General features: G+C 38.2%; 1 protein-coding gene across 1 annotated transcript in view; it reads right to left on the reverse strand.

Moving 5' to 3' along the window:
* LOC129769770 (uncharacterized) overlaps positions 1 to 27,077 on the reverse strand; it is a 113,606-nt gene continuing 86,529 nt past the window's right edge. The window contains exons 2-4 of the mRNA XM_055772239.1: positions 18,227 to 18,539; positions 15,127 to 18,136; positions 1 to 1,210 (exon numbers count right to left, since the gene is read on the reverse strand). Coding sequence (XP_055628214.1) covers positions 820 to 1,210; positions 15,127 to 18,136; positions 18,227 to 18,539 — 3,714 coding nt within the window. The 3' untranslated portion in view covers positions 1 to 819. The remainder of the gene's footprint in view (positions 1,211 to 15,126; positions 18,137 to 18,226; positions 18,540 to 27,077) is intronic.

Consider the following 27,077-nt stretch of genomic DNA (forward strand, 5'->3'; position numbering starts at 1 on the left):
TAAAACAGAAAAACCGGTAGGCGATACATAATTAATTTAACACAGTAAATTTAGTCTACTTAATGCGGTCTAAAACTTTTGCGTAGCTTCATTTGCGGAAGATTACAGAAAATGGAAATAAATTACAGCAGATGTTGAAAATAAAGCATTTTCCATGGGCGGATATACCTATGCAACGGATGTGTTGGTAGCATTGTTTCATTGAATGTATACAACAAATTGGCTTTGTTATTTAGTGGCTGAATGATTTCTAGGATTAGCAAATAAAATCTATTTCACTGAGTTAATTTTTCATGTTGTTTTCCCGTTGTGATTAATTTATTCTGAAGTTAAATTTGAGAATCTCGTTTCCTTTCGGACAAAGTGAGAACGAACTTTTAAAAACTACGTGGCTAAATTCATTATGTCATCAACAACCTTTTCTAGCGTAATTGCACGATTCAATGTGTCCTTGAAAAAAAAACGATAAGTTAGCAATATTTACAGGATTATTATCGGTACTTGATGGCTTAGTTACTAGTATTTTTAATGAAAACTATCCTGTCATGTTAAATTTTAGAAAAAAAATCGCTGTGCGATTTTTTTGCGTTCTTTCGTCGAAATCGTTGTGTTAGTACTATTATCAAGGCTCAATCATTCCGTCCCTCGCATCCATGGAAATATCCGACTCAGTTTTACTCAGTTCTTCGTATAAAATTTGAACTATTTATAAGACTTGTTTCAATCACTCCAAGGCCTCTCTCATTTCATAACTCATTCGCATTCATACACACACATCATTTAAAAACGACACAAATAGACCTAACGTTAGTTGCCACTTCAGTTGCCGGATGCTGCCTGCACTTTTCTATACTTGCTATTCACTGGATACACGTAGATGGGCTTCCGATCGGGTTCCACAATTGTTTCCACGTTTTCCGATGCCTCAGCCTGTTCGTCTTCATTCTCGAACGATGACTCATCCTGGCCACTGTAGTCATCGGTTTCGTCTCTGCCACTGGCTGCGGCTGCATCCCGGAAGCTGTTACTGCCAGCGGTCTTCATTTGTTCCACGATTCCGCTGTCCACGATTGGCACATCGTCCAGGTTCTGCGTTTTGGCGTTCTCCTCGGCAACCTTGACGAACGCAAGCGACAGTTCACCATTCAGATGCATCACACCCTTCGACGTGATGTCGTACATGAAGATCTCCTGTTCGTCATTTTCGTTTCTGCAATTGTAGAGAAGTTTAAAATTTGTATAGTGGTTTCTCAGAGTGTGGAGGTTGATTATTGAGATAGGCCGTAAGTAGGTACAACCAAGGCGCTTATATCAATGTATAACAGGTGAAGCAACATCATCACTTCAATAAGAAGGGGATTACGGTTTGTGGAGCGGGGGTTGTTTGTTTTGTTATTGCTAGGATACGCTATTTTTGCCTTTTTACATGCAAGAGTGTGGAAATGAGAATGAAATACTACAAAATCATCCCTTCTATTTCACATAAATTCGCAAAAGCCGAACATAGTAGGCATCGTTCGAATAAGCGTCGTAGCAGTTTGTAGAGAGCCGCCGCCAGCGTTCTGATGCTGTTTATAAACAATACCGACAGCAATTCCAATATGACTGAAAGTGCATTTCATATGATTGTTTCACCTGGTACATATAGAGGCGCCTTGGGTACAACTACTGAGCTCAAGCGAAGAAACCTACGAGGTCTATTCCATAAGTATCGCGACTTTGGAATTTACGCGGGATACGTATATTTGATTCTATATTTTTTGTGGCATTAAAGGGCGAACACGAAATTATTGCGACACATTAAACAGGGCATATCTTTTTTACCATTGGGTAAAAATCAACCAAATTTTGCACACTTTTTCATTGATGTGTATTGTCTACATGCTGTCAAACTCGAAGTCGTGTTATTCGATTCAACGAAAATGGAGGTGAACCAACGCGAGTCGAGAGAACAAATTCTTTCCAAACACCTGGAATTTCTTGACTTGTCGCACCGGGAGTTGGGAAAAATGTTGAACATTTACCATTCAACCGTCTCCAGAGTGTTGAAGCGGCTCCAGGAGCGGTTGACGTTGGACCACGGCAAAGGAGCTGAAAGAAAACCGGGACCGGAGAACAAAAAGACGGAGAGAAAGGTGAAGCGAATGATTAAAGCAAATCCCAACGTCTCAAGCTGTGATTTGGCTAAAAAGATCGGCATGTCGCAGAGCTACGTCCAGAATGCAAAGAAGAGAGCTGGACTACATACATACAAGGTACAGAACTTCCCAAACCGCGATGAGCGGCAACAATCGACGGCTAAAACTCGGGCACGGAAGCTCTACGAGAAGATGCTGACAAAATATGACTGCTGTGTGATGGACGACAAAACGTATATAAAAGCCGATTTTAAGCAAATTCCGGGGTTGGAGTTTTTCACCGGCAAGAGCAAGTTCGATGTGGACGACAAATTTAAGAAGAAGAAAATGTCGAAGTTCGCCTCCAAATATCTCGTTTGACAGGCCATCTGCTCTTGCGGACTGAGGAGTGAGCCTTTCGTGACAAAGGGCACAACAAATGGCGAGATCTACAAATCTGAGTGCCTCGAGAAGCGCCTTTTGCCGTTCTTGCAGCAGCACGACGAAGCTCCGCTATTTTAACCAGATTTGGCATCTAAAAGTGTCCTGGAGTGGTATGAGGCCAATTCTGTCCATTTTGTTCCAAAGGACATGAACCCTCTAAACTGTCCGGAGCTGCGCCCGATGGAGCAGTACTGGGCAATAATGAAGCGGGAACTTCGGAAGAGCAAGAAGACAGTCAAAGACGAGAAGGACATGTTAAGAAAATGGAAAAAAAAACTGAGAAACTGGTACCGGATGACACTGTAAAGACTTTGATGGAGGACATCAAGCGAAAATGCGTTCAATTTTACACTTACGATTAACTTTTCTTTTGATTTTTGAAGTAAATATATGTATAAAACTACCCTAAAATTTTGGTTTGATTCTAAACATTAAAAGAAAATTGGCATGACATTTTCGGTGTCGCAATAATTTCGTGTTCGCCCTTTATGTGTCTCTCAATTATGCTGACAAGTACGGCTATTTTGAATGTTCAGTTAATTTTTGACAACTGCTTTTCCTACACATATTTTGGTTCATCTTCGATTTTTGTCTATTGCCTATCTCTCCCGTCGTAGAAAATCCCGTCGTAGTGCTGAAGCAAAATCGGCTATGGCCAGTCTTCGGAAAGCAACGCGATGCTGATGTGCAACTTTTTGTTTTGCACCCAGTTGAACTCTCACTTCTTGCGCAAACCTGCGCCCAGACGAATCAACGCGCACCGAAACAAAGTTGAAATGTTTTATTTCAACACCGTTCGCTTTAAAGTTCGAACATCCTTTCTGCACCGTATCCTTACACCGGTGTATATGCCCAATTTTAAACCGCGCTCGAATCTTGTTTGTCTGCTTTGCTTTCTCTGTCGAGGCGGTGCGTATGGGGACGCGCTGTTGTTTTTATGCTTTGCTTAGAACGAACGAAGACAAAGCGGGCGCTAGAATTTGATGTGCATGTGTGTGTGTATAGAATGAGACGCGCATCACACAAGTGAGAAGAAATGTTTAGTATCTGAGTTCTGCGCCGGGTACATTTTGCGTACATTTTTTCGTGCTTATGAATTTTGTGCTCTTCGCACCAAGATAGAATAAGAGTTTTCTTTGAGCGCGCGCTGATGAAAATGAAACTCAAGCGCAGCGCTGAGTTTGTTTTCTGAAGACTGGCTCTGGCTATGGGAATGCTTCATGGAATGGGATAGAGTGGACCACTCTATCTACAAGAGCTATTCTAAAAGTATCACGACTTTTATATACCCACGGATTACTTATATTCGATTTCAGTTGATGACGTGCTCGGGCTTGCGGCACGCTTTGTGTCCTTCACATCTTACCGACCCTCCGAGAGACTTTTTTTCGAACTCCGATAAACGTTGTTTCGTTCCAAGGTGTTCGCGCACTTAATTTTGTGTTTCACACAAAACTTGATTCAGATCCTTTGATCCATTTTTGCAATAGGCAAACATCGAAGATGAACCAAAACACGTGTAAGAAAAGCAGTTGTCAAAAATTAACTGAACATTCAAAATAGACATACTTGTCAGCATAAGTGAGAAACATGAATACCAACATAATAATGCCACAAAAAAAAATCTAGAATCGAATATACGTAACCCGCGTAAATTCTAAAGTCGTGATACTTTTTGAACAGACCTCGTATTCAAGTCAGCTACACTACATTCATTCCCAAACACTTCGTTCCTAATCAGTTCGTTCAGAATCAGTTCGAGTGGCTAACCACCGTTCTTTAACACATTGCGGACCACTCACAAGTTTTTTCGTGTTTCGCGTTCCGTCTGTTGCGGATGGATCTCGAAATAAACCGTGTTTTTCTACACTTGATGGTTCAATCCTTGGTTTGCCAAGAATCTAACAAGACCTACCGATGGCTCGCCTTCGTAAATCGTAAGGAAAAAAATGTTACAAAAGAAGAGCATGTGCAGGATTGGAGGACAAAAATGGATGCCTAAAAAAATGACGATTAGCGCGCATGGCACTTCGATGTCTTGATAGTAACGTTCACATCGTGCCTCACTTCTCGGCTACAGTCGAATGTTTCTTTCCTGAATGTAATCAGAACAAAAATGAGCTTCGAAATCAGCTCAGCAATGATACGATGAACGCTATTTTGAGATCAAAAGATTTGTTTAAACATTGTGACGGCAGCTCGAAAATTTTAATAATTTTAGTATGCAGTCTAGATTCAGAAAACTATGTACAGGGTTTTCCATTTCGGGCTTCCGAAAGTATACAGCCCTGCGCTGACAACCGTTTGACATATCTGTCAACCAAAGCGTCATATCGTTAGTTGAATGTCTGCCATTTTACAATATTGATCGTTTTAGCATCGCCACAACGTGTTAATTTTGTTAAATTATACTATAAAAATGATGAAAAACCGGCAAATGTTTTTCGAGCATTACGGACGGATTTTGGTCGTCATGGACGGCCTACAGAGCACACAATCGCTAATGTAGTGCGTAAATTCGAACAAACTGGATCCGTAGCGGATATTGTGAAACCAGTGCATCATCGTAATGTGCGTTCGGCCGAAAATATTGCTGCTGTTGCTGCCAGTGTGGAGGATGACCCGAATGTTTCGATTCCACGGCGTGCTCAACAATTGGGCTTGTCAAACACATCATTGCGGCGAATTTTGCATTTGGACTTGCACCTACATCCATATAAAGTCCAACTGGTACAAAAATTAGAGCGTGGTGACCATGGAATGCGTCGGGAATACGTCGATTGGGTGAACGAACAACAGCATCAAATTTTTTTCAGCGATGAGACACATTTCGAGCTCGGTGGCTATGTGAACACCCAAAATTTCCGTATATGTGGCTCAGAAAATCTACACGTGATTGTTGAGAGGAGGCCATTGCATCCGCCAAAAGTGACTGTTTGGTGCGCATTATGGTCTGGTAGAGTCATCGGGCCGTATTTCTTTGAAAATGAGGACGGCGAGACGGTAACTGTGAATGGTAAGCGCTATGGGCGCATGTTAATCGATTTTTTTTGCAACAAATTGAAGATATGGATACGGATGACATGTGGTTTCAGCAGGACGGCGCCACGTGCCACACAACACGACCGAACATGGCCATATTGCGAACGAAATTTGAGGGACGCATAATTTCGCGTTTTGGTGATGCCAATTGGCATGATCTGGACCATGCGATTTGAACCCGCTAGACTTGTTTTTGTAGGGTTATGCGAAAGACCGTGTCTATGCCAACTCTCCACAAACTCTTGAACATTTGAAAGACAACATTCGTGAAGTTATGACCGAGATACCGCCCCATATGTACCGAAAAGTCATCGAAAATTACCTGTTCCGGATCAAGGTGTGCGAGGAAACCCTAGGTGGACATTTGAATGATGTTGTATTTCACACATAATGGTATAAACCAAACTTTAATTTGAAATAAAAGTTTCATCGAAAATCGAATTCTAAGTGTGTTTTATTTCAATTTACTTTCGGAATTTAAAGTTGGAAAACCTGTTGCTGTAGTGATAGTATATTTAAGTCACTTTATGAAATGACGTGCGTCACAATCACACACACAAGGCGGCATCGGTGGATATAAACATTCAAACGTCGTTTTTTCCTGTCACATACGTATAGCCGCAGGGCATAAAAATCGAGTTTTCGCATAATCACCAAGCCTTTATCTGTGTTTTTTGAAAAAATACTTGGGAATGTTCTATTCACAAGATAAATATTAGATGTGCAACGTAAGAAGTCAGATTAGTGATTTACGTAGAATTAAAAGGAATGGCGAAAGGTATTCTATTAACGGAAGAGGGGCGGAAAATACTAAAGATAGTCAGTGAACAAAAGTTTTCTAATCGCTCGATCGTAACAAAAATTGGTCTATCTGAGAAAGTGGTACGGAATTTCTTAAAATAATGTCAGAAATATGAGATATAACGTCCAACAAATGGGGACACCAAAGTTACTTTTCGTCTTAAAGGTCGAATAAGACACGAAGCAACCAGGATCGATGTCCTGCTCATACATTAAGGCAGAATCGGTTGTTCCAGTAACGAAGAGGCATATTGCGCGCATCTTGAATGAGTCACCAAACATCATGTGGAAGAAACCTCAAGGGAAGCCGAAACAGACCGCCACCCATAAGCAGAACCATCTCATTTTCACCCGGCAATACATGGAATAGGAACTAGAATGGAGAAATGTTGTATTTTCCGGCGAACAAAGGCATGTTTAAGTCAACGGCATTATTGAGATCGAAGCGAAACTTTGAGGGCGGAAGTTTGACAGCGTGGGGAGCCGTTTTCTATCACGGCAAGCTTCTCATTTATTTCATTTTCACCCGAATGAACTCCTAAAAGTATCTTCAATTACTGGAGGACGTTTTGATTGGCCATATTGAGAATAACGCTACCGAGGATGTCGTTTTTTCAGCAGGATTATGCATAGATCCACGTTTCCAATCTAATGGTTTGCCGAGAAGGACATTCCGCTTCTTGAATGACCTGCTGGCAGTCGATTACAATCCTATAGAGAACCGGCCGAGATGGTCTATGCAAACGGATGTCAATTTGACAACATTTCCAGTCTCAAGGCAGTAATTCAGGAATGTTGGGCTTTAATCAATATGGCAACACTTTAACAGCTGTCTGACTCGATGCCAAATCGAGTTTTCAAAGTGATCCGAAATGGAGGTGGACATACTAAATATTAGCTACCGATTGGACTCTAAATTTGCCGCACAAATTTTCTTTTATTGAAATTTTAGAATGAGGCTAAACGAATGTCCACCCTGATTCCACATATTTGAATTACTTAGAAAACAAAAAGTGAATTTATACTTTTTTTAGAATGAATTCGATGAAAATAATCAAAATGGTCTTTTATGAGCAAAACTGTACAAAGAATTGACCTATTTTTAAAAATATTGAGGAAAAATAGGGTGCGGCTAAACGAATGTCTACCACTGTACTACGCAGTTGCCCGATTACACCATCACCCTTCTGTTATTATTCCTTCCTATTCCTTTGGTTTGACAGATTTATTGGCGGGAACAAATAAAAACGACAGTGTAACGTTTTTTTCTCATGCAGACAGAAGCTGTGTTTTCGTTTGTTCGTTGTGCGTACATATTAAGACTAGAGTTCTTACCAGGTTTTAGTCAAGTTTTCTTTTTTTGCTCTAGTGCACATACATGTTGTTTGTGTTATCTAGCAAAGTTTGTTTTTGAAGCATGGCTCCACGGAGTAATGTTTGGACATATTTCGTCAAAAATCTCAACTCTAGTGTATGCAAAAATTGTGGATCAATCGTTAAGACAAGTGGAAACACCAAAAATCTTTGGAACCACATCAGCAGACGTCATCCTCATCTGCTTCAGTCTGAAAAAAAAACCACCGACGATTCTGTTCCAGATGCACGAAAATCAAACTCAAAAGTCACAAAGAAAACGGTTGCTCAAAATCATGTTGACGAACCTGCTGGTATTGACCTTGAAAACAATCATGTTAATTTGAATCATACCATTAAGGAATCATTTACGCGGATGTTGAGTTTTAAAGGTAGATGAGTTTCTATTGGCGATCTAACGTACAAATCTACACTTAGGTGGCGCTGCGGTGAAAGTGATGATGGTTTTAAATTTTGCCATGTGAGCTTATGGAAGGTTTGTAGTTCTTTCCATAAATTATAATGTTATAATCATAAAAGATTATTTGATTGCGATGAGTTTGTAAGAAATTTAATTCTGCGCAATTTTATATATATAACATGTTATTTATTTACCTCTTTCAGTAGTGAGAACTCTAAAAATGTGGACAATTGTTGAATTAAAGAAGGAAATTCGAGAGCACAATCAAACACAAGTAGAAAAATGCACGATTCCTGCATGTGAGAAGTACCTTGGAAAGCCCGGAAGTAAAATATACGTGATTTGGTTTTGAGTTTTAGGTTACATTAGCATCATTTTCTTAGTTCAAAAACAAAATCCAGATGTCTCACCGACCGTTTACGTTTTGCGTTAGATCGCCAATAGTTTCCAAGTGCATTTTTTCACATACTACCTTGTACCTTTTACATTTTAGAACATGGAGTAATGACAATTCAAATTAATGAAGCGTTGTTATATATGATTGCCAGAGACAAACTTCCTTTGAGAACAGTTGAACGAGACGGATTCCTGCATTTTTGTAAAATAGCGCTTCCACTCTACAAGCCCCCGAGTAGAAAAAAAATTCACTGAGATGATTGATTCTAAGTACGAAATTCTGAGTGGAGTTGTAAGAAGTGCTCACTCTGAGGCCGAGTGGTGTTCTTTGACGGCAGATATATGGACAGATACAGGCAATAATCAAAGCTATCTAGGTGTTACGGCACACTATTTAGAAAAAACTGGCATGAAAGCAGTTGCTCTCACCGCCTACCCCCTCGATCAAACACACACAAAGGTATATCTTGCGAGATTACTAAAAGAACTTTGTTTTGAATGGGATATTGATCTACGCAAGGTATAACAGCAATTCCAAATGAAATCGACAAATGACAAAACATGAGTATTTTTGATTCGAATGAATGTTTGTATTCCGTTTGGGTTGAAGGAAATATGAGTTTTCCACAGCAATTGGGATTCTTTTGACTCAAGCGTAACTTTTGAAAAGGGCGTATCGATTTTAGTAGAAGAAATTTTTGATAATTTATATCTCAAAAACTATGAATCGTACCGAAATAGTTACTTAGAAAGAGTTATAGAGTATTGATGTCTGAACATGAAACAAATATACACTGAGAAAAAAAATTAGTACTCTTTTTTTTATTTACAAAAAAAGACTTTAATTTGCAATATCCATAATACATATTTTTTAATTTTTTTTTATTTTTTCATATAAAATAGAAGTGATGTATAAAATTAAAAAAATGGGTCCAAGATGGTAAAACTATTTTTGTCGAACTTTGTGGAACATCGAATTTTTATGAATTTCCGAAACTTCGAACATTTGTATGTTAACAATCATTTTTAGCCACAAATTATCCAGGAATCATAATTGATTGATTTAAAACAAAAAAGCTCATTATAAATCTCCTTCTTAATGCAGCCATTCTCGATATATTTTGAAACTTATTTCTAAGTTATTGTCTTTTTTATAGTAAATATTCCCTTTTAATATGTTTGTCGTGTTATACCGTCATGGTCATGAAATTTTATGAATTTGCTTATAATTTCCAACAACTTTTCCAAATACATCATCATTGTAAAAATATATGTTTAGGAGTTACATTGAATATTATTTCAACACATGTGGGTTAATATAAAACGTAACGATATTAAAAAATGTTTTTTTTTTATCTTAATACAAACTTTTAACATGTTATACATGTTGCGCCAACAGAACACAACATTTTTAAAAGGAAAAAATATAATTCTCTACAATTCGGTCAAATAATTCCTATATTTATCGGAGTTTAAGAGATACTAATAATAATACTAGAATTTTTAGCATTTATTTTTAACAACTAACAATTTTGTTGTAAATAATTTAATTTTTTCATTATTTTCTTATATTTCTATACACATCATGATAACTTGCTGCATTGTCGTTACAACTTTGCTGCTACTTCATTCTCGGATATAGGTACAAAAGAATGATACTTTTGGATAATTGGAATTTGTTTGGTGTTATCATACATGCTACTCAACTCTTCCACACCCTGATCATATTCTTCTTATGACATATATGAAAATGACAATTTTGTAAGATAGTCTTCTTTTCGCTTGCTAGCCCAGTCAAATAACGTTTTTGCACTCGTAATCGGATGTTCATGCTGCCTAGCCAAACTAGCTCTTGTTGCCATTCGTTTTAAAGTACCACCAATTGCATCACAAGGTCCTTTGCCGTGTGATGTTGCAAAAAAATGCCATTCAGCGTCAATGTCGTATTTCGATTTAAACTGACATAAACTCGCAAAACTTTTCCTATTTATATACTGGGATGCAGCACCATCCGACATGAATTTTATATTTTTTACCTGCTTGCCTTTTACCTGTTGTTTCAAAAATGTTACCAATTTAGAAATAAATACTTGCACAGCTATTGTGTCATGACTTAAAACTTCAGATATAACTACAAAGCTTAAATTTGCCAGAGAACCTTTCTCATCTCTATAATAAACAACGAATGGATGGATTGTTGCTTGATCATTGTTCCAGTGATGACTTTGAACTTCATCTTGAAGCACAAATGAATAATTTTCGGAAAAATCGCAAATCACAACAACCACATTTTCTTGCAAATTAGCTTTTATATTGTTGAGAAATGTGGACTGTTGTGTTTTAATGTAATCATGAGTAAATAATTTTTCTATTTTTTCGCAAAAATACGATACAAATTCTTCCACCGGTTTTACAAGAGTTTCTATGTCGCATCGATCAGTAGAAATCCATTGTGCATAAGTGATTTCAATTAAATTGCGTTCCTGAATCTCATCTAGAAACCAGTTTCCAAACTCGTCCATTATTGAGCATTTTTTTACATTCACGAAGGTAACAGTATTTTGATCTATTTGATATGTAACGTAGTATTTTTTCCATATATTCTTTGCATGCAATGTTAAAGGAATATTTTTTGAGACTATGAAGCATAAGATTTACATTTTCATGGAATGTACAAACACAAACGTTATGATTTCCTGAACTACTCAGCAATCTGCAATACTTCGGACGCATTGATGCAAAAGAGCTGAATCCAATTTTGCAATTTGGATTATGTTCCTTAAATCTGTTGAAAGTTTCCCGTAATGATGTTATTAATAACCTTTTTTGGATGTGTTGACGCTTCCCATTTTTGGCTACAGAAACATAGTCTCTTTCTCCAGGTAATGATCGACTGATATCGTCGTCATTATAAAATTCCGAAACATGATTCATAACATCTTCACTTAAACTTGGTCCATATTTGCTATGTGGTGTACACCTTTTTCATTTGTCAGTTTTTTGGCTTGAAGCGACTGAAACTATTGATGGTACTTCTTCTAAAGTATTTCCTACTGCTGTACTGATCTGCTCCTCAGTATTACACTGCTTTGGTTTGGAAGAGTATACAGATAAACGGCATGATCCGCAAATTTTTAAAGGTGTATCTAAAAGGATATTGCATCCCATTGACTTAAGTTAACTAAGAAACATTAAGAAATGTTTATCAGATGAACATTTCTTACCGTTTTTCGGAAACGGTCTACAACACGAAAAATTTTTTTGTAGTCCATTGTGGTATACTGTTATTCACTCTATAAGGAAGATTGTTCGACTGATGAACGATGTTCGAATATGAGTAACTTTATATACATTATAGAGGTACCTTAAAGGTACCTGACTTTATATACATGTACAGAGGTAGCTTAAAAATACCTGACTTTAATATACCTTTACAGAGGTAGCTTAGAGATACCTGACTTCAGGTATAATCTAGGCATAACGTAAACAAGTTAATTATATTTGTACCCATAACGTCCGGTTGAATCAACAAGGTGTATTTGTTGTTGAGCTTTCAATTCTACTGTTCGTGTTTTGATTGTGTAACACGAATAATATGTTAAAAGTTTGTATTAAGATAAAAAAAAAGATTTTTTAATATCGCTACGTTTTGTGATAACCCACATGTCTTCAAATGTTTTTCAACGTAACTCCTAAACATATATTTTTACCATAATGATGTATTTGGAAAAGTTGTTGAAAATTATAAGCAAATTCAAAAAATTTCATGAACATGACGGTGTAACACGACAAACATATTAAAAGGGAATATTTACTAAAAAAAAGACAACAAACTAAAAATATTTTTAAAAATACCTCGAGAATGGCTACATTTAGAAGGAGATTTGTAATGAGCTTTTTTGTTTTAAATCACATCAGGAATCATAATTTGTGGCTAAAAATGATTGTTAACATACAAAATGTTTCGGAAATTCATAAAAATTCGATGTTCCACAAAGTTCGTCAAAAATAGTTTTACCGTCTTGGACCCATTTTTTAAATTTTATACATGATTTCTATTTTATATGAAAAAATTAAAAAAAAATTAAAAAATATGTACTTTGGATATTGCAAATTAATTTTTTTTTGTAAATAAAAAAAGAGTACTAATTTTTTTCTCTCAGTGTATATTTTTTTCATGTTTAGACATCAATACGCTATAACTCTTTCTAAGACACTATTTCGGTACGACTCATAGTTTTTTAGATATAAATTATCAAAAATTTCTCCTACTAAAATCGATTTTCAAAAGTTACGCTTGAGTCAAAAAATTCCCAATTGCTGTGGAAAACTCATATTTCCTTCAACCCAAACGGAATACAAACTTTCATTCGAATCAAAAAAAAATACATGTTTTTTTGCATCTGCATTTTTTGGACGATTTCATTTGGAATAACGTTCTTCATAATCACATAACGTTCTTCATAATAAAATCATTGAAGATGAATTATGATCCATAATTAACAGGTATCCGTCACAGTAACGGATGGGGGCGCCAACATTGTGGCAGCCGTTAAAGGCGTCTTTGGAGACGCAAGACATGTTATATGCGTGGACCACAGCTTGAGCTGTAGTCCACGTATAACCACTGTAGCCATTGAATAATCACCACTTTTTGAAAACCTTCTGGCAAAAATTCGATCCTTCGTAACATTTTTCAAAAAATTTGTCAGTTTAATTCTTTTAAGATTTACTTCCGTGCAAATGCTGACGGGATCAGAACTAGGGGCAGCTACTGAGGGACGCAATCTACTGTAACCAGTGGCTCATACGATCACTGAACTGGAAGCAGAAACGTCTTCTCTCTCAGTAAAGATAATCTCAATGTTTAAAAATCTAAGAAAGGTATAATATAGGTTTGTTTTTTGAATAGTATTGGTCAATCTGTATAATTTCAGAAAATTGATTCAATGTGCCCCACCACAGAACCAGTCAAACAATTGAAATCAAAACTATTGAATCGGTAGACACATTTGCCATAGCTACTTTACTAGACCCTCGTTTTAAGACGGTCTATTTAAGCTCATCAGCACACGCTGAGGCATTGCAATATGTTTTCGATATCGTTGAGGCTAAATACACAAAACCATCAACCGTTCCACAGACAACTTCAACGCCATTAGTCTTTGAGCATGGATCTAGTAACTTGTGGGAGAACCATAATGAAATGGTATGGATTCCGCTTGATAATCCTTGCATAAGTTCAATTAATGAATTCAAAATTATTGTGCTTACAGGTACGCGAATCGTTGAATAATCAAGAATCTAATCCTTCTGGAGATATCACCGGAGAACTTCGGAATTTCCTACATCAGAAGATTGTAATACTAGATTCAAATCCTTCGACTATTTGGGATTCGATCAAAAGCGAGTATCCTACAGTATATCCGAGAGCTCGAGAATATCTCAGTCGAATGGTGACATCAGTTCCAGCCGAAAGGTTATTTTCGAGAACTGGCGCTACAGCCATGAATCGGTTTCGACTAATTGCGAGACGTATGGCACGCTTGGCTTTTATGGGATCGTTATCCGCTGAGTTCTGGGCCAATACCAGCAGTTAAATCACTATATATGCCTTTTCAATCAACTCATTTAATGAAGTGATTCCATGACGGTACACAAATGCTCTTTAAAATGCTATTTTTCTGGATTTTGAAATTTAAGATCTTTATGCTGAGAAAAAAATAAAATTCTGTTGATATTTCAATAGAAATATTATTTTTTCAATTCTTTGTTTAAAGAATAAACGACGCTCATATGAATAAGTAGATAAATTGATAAAGACGTTTGATTTTTTTAAACATCGATTCGGTAAAGACCGATTCGGTAAAGACCGATTCGGTAAAGATCGATTCGGCAAAGACCGATTCGGTAAAGACCGATTCGGCATAGATCGATTCTTTGGTACCGATTTAATCGGTGAATCGATCCCAAGCCCGTTTGAAAAAACGATTCGCGAAGATCGATCGTTTTCTAAAGATCGCCCAATCCTAACTCCCGTCAGTATCATCCTCGCAGAAAATAGCGAATGTTATGAACAGAAAGGTATCAGAGGAATATGCACAGTGGTTAGAGCACAGTTGTTGGCCAGGTGACAACAGAAGTAGGATACGGTATCAAACGGTTAAAAAATTAATACCGATACCTTCGGCATGAGTGAACAGAAAATACGGAGATGTAGCACGTTTCGGAGCAGCTCGAAGAGATATGCCTTCTCTGTACTTAGAACACATAGTTGACGAGATGTGTGGAGTGGAAGACACAAGGAACGTCGTTAGCAGAGTGGTCCAGCAAATATAATTCAATAAACCAACTAATAAAAAGATGAAAATGGCAACAGTAGAATGTATTTTTTTCCCAATGGATATTCCGATATTCTAAAATATTCTAAAACTTATTGCAAAAACTTTATTGCAATCACCTAGTCATATGGAATAAGACAGTGAATCTCCAGTGAATACATCACAAGTAATGGAAACTACATTCCTGAAATCTAAATCAATCCGAACTTACCTCGTAACTAGTAAGACAACGCTCTGGAGATCCACGTCCGTTTTTCCTTCCTTCTCAAGCCACCGTCTGAAATTCTCCGTCGAAGGCTTCTTGATCAGTTGCTTGAGTGCATCCCCAGCGATAAACTTCACTTTCTGCGAATCCAGCAGTACATCTCGCTCGTACCGAGACTGTTCCGATTCCTCGGACAAAGCTTCTGCTTCGGCATTAATCACAAAACTGTTGTTGGGGTTCATACTATCAACGGGGGCGAGTACGACTACGCTCGAAATCCTCCGACCACGGAGTTCCGCCACATCTGGAATGGGAAACTGAGCGCCGTTGATTTTCAGGGGCAAATACCGGTTGTAAATCTGATCGGACTGTTCGTTTTCGTCGGCAACGGTCACGGACGGCAGAATGGTTGAATCGTTTTTGATGTACTGATCGGTTACATGCTTCTGGCTGGTGGAATCGAACCGCACCACCTTTAGGTCAACGTTTTGTTTCTCTGGCATTGTTTCCGGTGTCGTTTCCTCCTCCTCTGACGACTCAAACTGTTCATCGGGGATGTGCTTCACGCGCTTATCTTTGACGTCATAGTTTTTGGTTATGAACTTCTCCGATACCTTTTCCCCCGATGGTTTCACTACCGAAACAACATTGTTGGAGCCAGCAAGTTGAGCGGCACCTCCCGAGTTGAAGAAGTTAGCCAAATGCTCTGGTGGGAGGTTCTCGAGGGCAGTCTCCCCGAGCTTGTCATAGTCCAGAACGCTGATGTCTGCATTGTCAAGGATTCCAGAGGAAAGCAGATGCTGCCGGATATCGTCCGGAACTTCGTCGGGCAAATCGAGAATAGCTTTTTGTCTTTTCTCCGGGGAAATTGTGGTTTCGGGAGCCTTGGTTGTTGTGCGAGCGGTTGTTGACTGTACCGAAGCTGATCGTGCATCGGAGTAGGCCTGATTCTTAACTTCTTGCTGTGGGGGCTTTGGGGATGTTGGGAAAGTTGGAGAGTATGCGGTTGGGGTTGATAGCGTAGGACCTCCGAATAGGAATGCTGACTGTTGCTGCTGATGTTGTTGGTGCAACTGTTGCAGTTGATTCTGCTGATGCTGTAGGTTCTGATGTTGAAGTTGCTGGAATTGCTGGAGCTGCTGCAGCTCGTTATGTTGTTGATGGAGGGGCTGCTGTTGGAAATTAGACCTTGGGGATACATTTATATATTGGGACACTTGATTGAAATCTTGATGACCACCGAAGCTTAATGGTTCAGAGTTGGGGATAATCTGGGGAGCTGGACCATTGCTTTTAGCGTACTGCTGAGCTACAGACGGGGCTGTCGTGGAGTGTTGAACATAGTTTTTGGGCGTGCTGTTTTCAACCTGCGGCGCAATCGAATGGCTAATCACTTCTTGAGATGGGAGAATCCGATAGGATCCTCCTTGGGTGAAATGTGTACTCGGAGCGTTTACATAATTTTGTTTCTGATTGTTCGTCTTGACGTGTTCGGTGATGTGGGTTTCGTATTTGGAAACACTCTGTACCAGTTCACCCCCAAGTGGAAGCACTGCTTTCAAGTTGTCTTTATGATCGACAATGTTTGGTTGGTGTTCAGGAGTACGCGTTGTTCCGAGATTCGGAGCGGCTTGCTGTACAAGTCCTCCTTGGAACGAGTGTGAGTAATCGGCGAAATTATTGCGGTTTGCCTGAGGACGATGACCCTCTGGGAATCTAGAACTGTGTTGTTGTGGCTGTGGCTGCTGCTGCTGTTGTTGCGGTTGTTGGTGTTGCTGCGGTTGTTGATGGTGGAAAGCGGGATGTGGAGAAGAAGGAGGGAAACTTGGCGCCACTGATTTTGGAAGCTGCTGGGGTTGTTGGTGCTTGAAGAAGTTGTTGAAAGGTTGATTAAAGTGGTTTGTCTGAGGTGCTTGGGTGTATTGTTGTCTCAGTGGAGGTTGGTTGTGGATGTTATGTAGGGGAATTGGAATTGGTTTCGGTTGGTTCTGTTGTTGGAAATCCTTATGAACCTGGTGGTGCTGTGATGGCTGATGGAAGAATTGTTGTTGCTGTTGTTGAGGTTGAGGTGCAGAAAAATGCGATTGGGCTGAAGGAGCGGTATAATGTGTCTGTGGTCGAATGGGCTGTGGTTCCGGATTACGGTACTGTTGTTGGGATTGACCGAATGTGCGTCCTTGATCAAAGTGTTGGAAGCTTGAAGAGTGGTGTTGGAATGGCTGATTCGGGAATTGTCGCTGTGGTCGATGCTGAGGTGACACTGTGGAGGGTCCGAAGTTTTGCACAAAGTTTTGTTGCGGAGACGATTGTTGATGGTGATGATGAGGCTGAGGCTGATGGACATATGGAGCTGAAGTTGGAGCAGATCGCTGCTGCACAAATTGTTGGTGTTGCTGAAGAAATTGGTCAGCTCTGACTTGACTGGAATGATGATATTGCTGAGGCTGATTCTGGTGTTGGTGCTGATGTTGATGAGGTAGATTATGCTGCGGCTGAGGCTGTGTCAATGCTTGAGGCACGGGTAGTTGTGGTCCAGCAGGGAGAGCTACCACAGGTTGTGCTACGCTCTCGCTTTCCGATTCGGACACTTGATGACCGACTTGATGCTTATCCTCGACGCCAAAAGAAATGCGAATTCCGCTGTTACTGTGGTAGGACTCGGAATCTGGGTTAATAACGGCTCTGAGAGTGGTCGTCTTCAGTGGTGGGGATGGTGTCACTATAATTGGCTGCGAATGATCTACTTCTTCCTCGCTCTCGTCAGGCAATGGCTTCAGTGCAGGAACTGGAGTATCCAGCACAATTCCATTTTTCTCGTCCTTGTGGTATTTTACGTAAAACACTTTGACTTCTTCCTTCTTTTTGGCTGGCGCAGTATAGCCAATACTATCCTGTGGTGTTGTCTCGTTGCTTTCCTTGATTATGATTTCAATAATCGGTTCAGGAGCTTCCACAAAGATTGGCTGAACTCGCGGCTGATGGCCACCAATGGAATGGGCAATGCCATTGCCAAAACCTGTGGGAGGGATAATTGAAGGATAAAGAGGATCTTCTTCGGAATAATGTGCAAGTGGTTCCATTGGAACCGCATAAGGAGGTGGTTTACCGTGATATTGGTGGGAAGTCAAGGGATTCAGTGCCGGCTGATTATGGTGAACATAGTTGCTGATGTGGTAATATGGTCTGGAATCTTGGAACGCATTCGAAATGCGCCGATCCGCTCGGACCGGGCTTTGGTAATAAGTATGGCCATGGTCTCCCAGTATTAACGTGCGCTTGCCTCGTGAATCTTTGCTGTTGGTGTCTTTTGTGATCTCCTTAGTTTCTTCCTTCTTAGAACCGCTTTCCGTTTCTATTGCTTTCGTGGCTTCATCTTTGGCGGCCTCCACGTGTTGATACAGAGCCAAAACGGCAACCAACTGAAAATAGAAAAGTAAACAAAACACAATGAGACCGAAGCAAAACGATTAGCCGGAATCTGAACTCAAAGACATAATCTTATACTGAAGCCATTATTCTCCTATCTTTCATCTTACCAAACCTGACTACCAAAGCGTATTATATTTAATTGGAGGAAATTCAAGTTTATCTACCGCTGCTCCCCACACATCGTATCGCCATTCTTTACGACAAGCGGAATCATTGCCCCGCCCTTTTGCCGTGGGGTCTTTTGCTTTATTCGTTGTGTTTCCTCCCTGGGCTAATTAGGCTGCAGTCTTGCAGAGCGGTGTTGATGCGTGCGGCTGCTCTGTGTCACCGACGGGGGCGATTAAATGAAAGCGAAAGAGAGTTCAATGGCTCACAGCAGTTAATAACTCTTCCGACTGAGCCAGACTCCGATTCGTTGCTGTCCGCTATTGCAAGTGCTTCTGACCCCACTGCAGACCCACGCGAGGAGTGAGCTATGGTAATCTATTACGCACATGAGTGCTTCCCCATTGGGACGATGAAAGGTGTTTTGAGAGGAGATTTAAAATATAGCTTTTTGAAACATTTGACATATCTTCGATGTCAAATTCATTAGTTGTTCATGGTATAGGCCAAATTAAGAACAGTGTTTACACAGATGAACCATATTAAAAAAAAACTTTTTCGTTCTCAGTGGGATAAACCTTTGTTTTTAAACGGTTTTATTTAGCTTGCCCTGTAATCTGTAACGTGTTTGTCTGTAGCGCTAACCCACATTAATAGAAATTTGACCCTCTCTCTGTTGACCGATTGATCTAAAATTTGGAACACACCTTTATCTCTGTAGTCATTATAAAACTGCGTATTTCATTATCTTGAAAATTCAAGATGGCGGCCGCTACAAAATGATGGATCAAATATTTTCTCAAAACGTCATCGATATGGGTTTTCCAAAACCCCATCAATATGGGTAACAAATGAAAGTGCTTGACTAGTAGAACACAGTTATTTATGAAAACTGCAAATCCAAGATGGCTACCGCTACAAAATGGCGGACTACATATTATGTCAAATCCCCGTTTATATGAGTATCTAGTAGAAAAAAGTTATACATGAAAAATTCAAATCCAAGATGGCTGCCACTACAAAATGGCGGACTACATACTTTCTCAAAACCCTATTATTATGGGTATCAAATGAGAGGGCTTGACTAGTAGAACACAGTAATTTATGAAAAATGAAAATCCAAGATGGCTTCAACTACAAAATGGTGGACTGCATATTTTCTCAAAACCCTATTATTATGGGTATCAAATGAAAGGGCTTGACTAGTAGAACACAGTTATTCATGGAAATGCAAATCCAAGATGTCTGCCACTACCAAATGACGGGCTACATATTTTCTCAAATCCCGATTAATATGGGTATCAAATGAAAGGGCTTGAATAGTAGATCACAGCAGATCATGAAAAATAAAAATCCAAGATGGCCGCAATCACAAAATAACATATTACTTTATTAAAAGGTTTTAATTACCTTGAACTGTTTGTATGTATGTAGGGTTGTCCCAAATTAATAGAAATTTGACCAATAGGAACTGACCGAATTTATAAAACACCTTTATCTCTGCTGTCATTTTAAAACTGCTTATCTGGAAAAATTCAATTCGGCCGCGGCTAAAAAATAACTGATTCCATATCATCTCACACGTTGGGCACGTTGGATATCCATTATCCACAATTAGCGACTTTATCATATGTCCGACGATTTGATTTTAGTCTTATCAATGCCCTAGACTAATGAAGGAGAGGTGTAATAACTGCTAACTGCTACTTGCCTAATTATTTTCTAGCTTTTAGTACACTGTTATGTTTAATCACAATTAAACCGTTTAACTTAAAAAGCTTTTTTACTTATTTTATTATGATCATCGAAATCACTGTTGGATTTTGAAATCATAAGAGATTTTTTTTTGTAAATCCTTCATTCACATGAAGAAGATAGGAACAAATGGACGAGAAAAATACCTCAAAGTTTTTCTCGATATTGTGTAGTTCTGTTGGCTGTAGTGTACTATATTGCAGAATGGCTGAGCACGATTTTGATACCCTACTGTTATTTCCAGTTGATGTTTGACACGTTGAGCCCCGAATTGTTTTTGCTGCACTTTCCATTTAGCCCGCATCATAAGCGTTTGCACAATATTAGTGCAGTAGGTCCCAGCCCCCAAAAATATTAATTGTATAAATAGAAAATAGTCAAAAATTCGATTAGAAAGTCACATTTTGTAACACATCTGAAAACAAATCCTGTATATTTTAATATTCATATTTTGTAACTGTCCCAGTCAGTCAGCACTTTCCTACCAAAAAGATCAATGTCGGCCTCTAGAGACCGACACGGGTTTCAACGTTTCACACAGCTAATCGACCCTGCGCTTCATGTTTACATTTGAGTCTAAATATGGTGATTCAAACGCCGATTCGTGTGATTTTGATGAAAATGCGTAGCATTTCCCCGATAAAGCACAAACAGGTCGTGCACAAATTTCCAACATTTCACTGGGTCAGTTAGCGAAAATTAAAGGCATCGAAGCAGTTCGAAACACGATTCAGAAGTATGGAATACCTTCGAGGACAAGAAAGAAATCTGGACGCAAACCGGGCCCTGTGGATAAAAACCTGGCCTGGAAAACAGTTGTCAAAATGTGCTCAAAAAAAACTTTGGAAACGTTTTTGCTTCGTATTCCGAAAAGGTCCCAGAGAGTCGATTAAAAAAAAAATCGGGATGGTAGTAGATCTCGACGTTTTATGCAGTTTGAAGACATATGGCATTTTTTTTTAAATGCTGATTTCATGTACCCGACAGCTTGTAATGTCACTATCTTTGGGAGCTGGGACCGACATTGATATTGTGCAAACGTTTATTATACAGAATTAATGGTGGAATTTTTGTCACAAATACAGTAGAACCCCGATTATCCGCGAGCGGATGATCCGCGGTGCGGATTATTCGGGAAAGTGAGTTCGATAGTAAATCTATAGGCCTTTCCGAAATTTGTCAGTGAGTGGTACGCACATGCTTTTTTGTTTTTCTCATGGCTTTCACATAATCTGACCACGAGTCTTCAAGACATTACAGAGGGATAGTTTTATGATTTCTGTGTTGATCAAACATAGTTTTCATGTAAAAATTTCTTTTTTTTTTTTGTATTTACACATCATTTTTAGTCCTTTATTGCTTTTTCCTTAATTTTCGTTATTCGCGGTGACCTAGCCCGACTATTTCGCGGATAACCGGGGTTCTACTGTATTCTTTTTTATCATTCCCCTTCATTGTTTCTATTCTCGCGGCTGCATAAGTTTCCTGTTATTGACATCAGGATTAGGTAGGTACACAAATAAACAGAACAAATGTATAATAAAATTTAAACCATTTACAGACTATGGGATTGTAATGTATAGAATATTAAACAAATTCTAGATAATTTTCGATTCGATTGGTATGCAAATCGTTAAAATCCGTTCCCAGTGAAAATGTGGATTTCTTGGGTGTCACCCCTCCAACCAAATCTTGTTATCATGACTTTGTTTTCGTTTTCTAATAAAAAAAATAGATTTACCGAATCAATCATTTAATTCATTACTAGCTGACCCGGCGAATTTTGTCCCGCCCAAATTGACGTTTTCTTACTAAGCGAACGTTTATGGGTTCAATCTCCGAACTATTCGTTGATTGATCTTCAAATTGGTCTTTTTCAAGACTGAGACGAATGAACTTTGTTTTATAGTTTACAGTCTTTATAATAGAAAAGAAAATACATCAATAAATTCGCGATGGCTGTCGACAAATACGATAGTGTGAGGCAATCAGCTCTGTCTATTCATTTATTTGATGTTATTTGAATACTTAAAACACGTCGAAATACTCGTTATTCTACATGAAAATCCATTTCCAATTTCGAACAAAGATAAATATTTTAACGCAATCTTCGAAAGCACAAATCTTCATGCATTTGTAAAAATATATGGAAATTTCAACTTTCCGATTTTTTCCATCTTGAGTTTTCCAAAAAACTACCGATTTTTCAATGCGTAACATTGATCTATAGGCAAAGACGAATACAACAAAATTAATAGGCTTAGCAACACATTTGGCGATCCTTTTTCATTTATATAGATATTGGGCCTAATCACGAACGTCACCTCACGGAGAAAACGATGTGAAGTGCATACAAATAGCATACAATTCATTCCGTTTTCTCCGTGAAGTGACGTTCGTGATCAAGCCCATTATCAGTATAGTCTCGTGTTGATTTAACATCAGCAAATTGTCTGAAAAATAATCAATAGAGTTAGTACATTCACTTTGAATTGACAACAAAGTCAATTCATTTAAGCATAATTTTGAATCAATTTAATTTTTTTATAAGTCTCTTTAAAAATTGCCGCAGAAACGCGAACAGCTTCAAACTTACTGTAAAATTAGGAAGCGTTTCATGGAAGTCCCACTTCACGAGAAACTATTGGATGGGTTATATGCAGTCTAATGATGGACATCGCCCATGTTAATTTCAGTAGCCTTTAAATGTCTACGAAATATTGGTATCTCTAGCAAAAGCGTGCTTTCAGTTTAGGAATCGACGTTTTCTATTTAGTTTCTGATAACATGTGTCGTACTTGACTCGCTTCGGAGATTTCGGTTGCTACTTTAGACTATTGTGACCGCTCTTGTGATTCTCGATGAAAACAATCAATATACTCCAACATTCCCATTTTGTTTTCCTCCTCCATCGTTAGTTTGACTCCGGAAGACCTAGCTTGCTCATATAATGACGAATTCTCCTCCCTATAGTAAATTCGTAATCGTTGTATTTTAATAATATTTAAATATCAGCAAGCAAAATTACTAGTGTATGTGCCTGTTGGTCTGAGGAGTACGGAGGTACACAGTCCATTTGATTTTTTTTTTCAATTGCTCTTGAGTTACACGAGCAGAATGGGACCGCGCATTATTGTGGATAAGGAACACTCCTTTCGTCAAAAAACTTGGCCGTCTGTTCTCAATCGCGGTTCTTAATCGGTCCTAAACTTCACAATAGTACGGTGATGAAACAGGTGTTCGGCGGTCAACGATACGATAACACTGAAGAAATTCGTGACGCAGTTACATCGTACTTTAAAAATGTTGGACGCTACGCACTTCGCGCTCGTAATAGAAAAACTCGTGCCACGCTACGAGAAATGCCTCGAACGTTACGGCGATTATGTAGAAAAATAGAAAATAAAACAATTAAGATTACGAAAATCACCTTGTTTCTTTGTCCTAACCTTATTTTTCCGCGATTTCTGAGGCACTGAAACTTATTTTTTGAACGACCCTCGTACCTAATTTTAAAGCTATAACTTTCATATATAAACGTAAAACCGAAAAGTCAAATGAAACGAAAGTTACGAATCGTTCATTTGGTTTAGGTACCCTAATACATAGCATGTTTTAGTTTTGGTACAGTTTGTGATGCAGTGTTCCTCTAATCTACGTTTGAAAAGTCTGATTGAAAAAACGGCTGAACGTATCAATTTGATACGTTCACAGGATTTCAGAAATAAGCTAGGCTAAAAATTCGGCTGCTAACATTTAAAATTAAAAATGAAAAAAAAAAATTGATTTTTTTGCATCGATTTTGAAAAAAAGATTCCAAAAACACATTTTTATAGTTTTTTAGAAAACGTTTGCGATGTTACGGATTTTTATAGTGCTTTAGAAAGCGTTCTGTAATTGTGTTCGCAAACGTTGTGTTTTTGTGTTTTCGGAATCTTTTTTCAAAATCGACGCAAAAAATTCAATTTTGTTTCCATCACCCTTGTACAGAATTTATTGGAGTTTTCAAAAGCACTTTTCGGGTTTGCGGTGAGATAATTATTTATCATCAAAGACGAAGGTGTAATTTTATTATCAAACAGAAACATATCTGTTTGGAAAGGTTCTACATGAACGTTCTAGGAACCAAATGAAAGCTGGTTGATAGGGTTAATTAGATTTGTAATTAAGTTGGTTAGCAAAAATTGTGCTTGTACACGAAAAATTTGAAAAACAAAACAGAAAAAAATGGATTTTTTTTTTATTTCTTCTCGATATGTTTGTCCACAACATCTATACACATCCATATAAATATATTTCGTAAAATATTTCAAACTTGGAAGTTGTAGCTTCAAAATGAGATACACCCCATCTTTATGCGTTGGTTTTTCACAAAGTTACATAATTTAAAAATAGCCTAAATATTTAGAATTCGCACTCTGTTCCTTAATTTTTTTTGTCGAGTGTATTCCAAGTTTTTGATAATGGGAATAATGTTCGTGAATTTTCTGTACGCTGGCGGAACCTTAGTATTAATGACCAGCAGCGGCAACCAGCGGCAAAACCTTCACATGCCAAATTTGGTTTCGTTTGCTTCATTAATTTTCGAGTTGTTTCACTTGTATGGCAGCCCCCCCTTGAAGAGAGGGGTGGAGTGTCTAACCACCATAGAAACAATTATTGTACCCTAAAACCTCCATATACCTAATTTGGTTTCGTTTGCTTGATTAATTCTCGATTAATGCAGAAATTTGTTTTTCATTTGTATGGCAGACCACTTACCCCCCTTCCCCCCTCTGGAAAGGAGAGTGGAGTGTCTAACCACCGTGAAAACATTTATTGCGCCCTGAAACCTCCATATACCTAATTTGGTTTTGTTTGCCTGATTAATTCTCGAGTAATGCATAAATTTGGGTTTCATTTGTATGGCAGCCCCCCATTAGAGAGGGGGGTGGAGTGTCTAACCACCATATAAACATTTATTGCACCCTAAAACCCCCACATGCCAAATTTCGTTTCATTTGCTTGATTAATTCTCGAGTAATGTAGAAATTTGTGTTTCATTTGTATGACAGCCCCCCTAAGAGAGGGAGGAGGTGTATCTAACCACCATAGAATCATTTATTGCACCCCAGAACCTCCAGATGCCTAATTTGGTTCCATTAGCTTGATTAATTCTCGAGTAACGTAGAAATTTAGGTTTCATTTGTATGGCAGCCCCCCCTTAAGGAGGGGGGTGGAGTGTCTTATCACCATAGAAACATTTATTGCACCCTAAAACCTCCATATGCGTAGTTTGGTTTCATTTGCTTGGTTAATTCTCGAGTAATGTAGAAATTTGTGTTTCATTTGTAGTTTCCGAGTCCATAAGAATCAGACAGACAGACAGAAATCCATTTATATATATATATATATATATATATATATATATATATATATATATATATATATATAGATTTTTACGGATTCACATGTTTTAGTGATTTATAAAGTCTACCTTCTATTGTTGTCAACGCGTCCCTCATTTGAGCTAACTATTAATCAACCACCAGATGATTATTTGGTACGTGTTCAGACCTTTTCTGATGTTGGTTTGTCCACATCGTTACTATGACAGCCGATTGACGCCCCGCGGTTTGTTTATGTTGTCTTTCGTGCGTAGCAGAAATAAAGTTTCTCTGTGTTGAGTGTTCACCATTAAAATGCCCAAGAAAAGGCAATATTCTGAAGAAATCCTAAATTATTAAACTACTTGAAAATTCGAATTTGTTCATTCAAGAATAGTGATTTCTAAAACCGAACAGACTATGCTCATTTTTCTGACAAACAATGATCAGAGTTGGACAAACCATGACCATCATTTCAACAAACCCAAACTCGTCTTAATTCTATGTGATTATTATAATGACGAGTTTTGGTAAAAGTACTAGAAAATTTATAGTAACAGTTCTGCGATTTGAAGTTCTACGATTGCACCCACGAAAGTTCGCATAGTAAGAAAACGTGCATGTTCGAAAGTATTCATATATAAAAAACAATGTTGGGCGGCTCAAAGTTCGTTATGGATAATTATTCAATTATTCAACTATCTCAAATATCTCTTTATCGAATATTGCATCGCCCATCACATCGTCACATTATATATACATGAGCTTAAATTCAAAACATATGATGAAGCGACTTGTGAACCTGTTTTAAAATAATGTCGACGAAATTAATACAAAAAATGTGACACGTGGGTCGAATGTCTAAACTATAAGTTTTAGCTGGCCCAAATGAAATACGCTTAGGAAATTATTTACAATCAGATTCAGTAACAAACTCTGAATCTGAATGATTCAAGGGCAAACAGACACGCGAATCTCATATGAACCAAATATAGGGGAAAAGGGGGGAATTTGGACCACCTAAGCAAATCGCCTAATATTTCCAAACCAATACGGTCTAAATAAAAAATGTCACATTGTAGGACTGAGCTACACTTGTTTTCTCTCAATAAATAATGTTGATTCATTATATAAAGTTTCAATCTACCAAATATATCATAAAATAAGAGAAATGATTTTCGGACATTAAAATTTGATGCGGGGTGATTTGGACCGTCTGTGGGGTGATTCTGCATGAATCTTTTCACTGTTGGTCGAGTATTTTCAAATACTTTTGATGTTGGTCAAAAAAAATCCGTTCGC

This window comes from Toxorhynchites rutilus, chromosome 2 (assembly GCF_029784135.1).
Source record: "Toxorhynchites rutilus septentrionalis strain SRP chromosome 2, ASM2978413v1, whole genome shotgun sequence".
NCBI classification, from domain to species: Eukaryota; Metazoa; Arthropoda; class Insecta; order Diptera; family Culicidae; genus Toxorhynchites; species Toxorhynchites rutilus.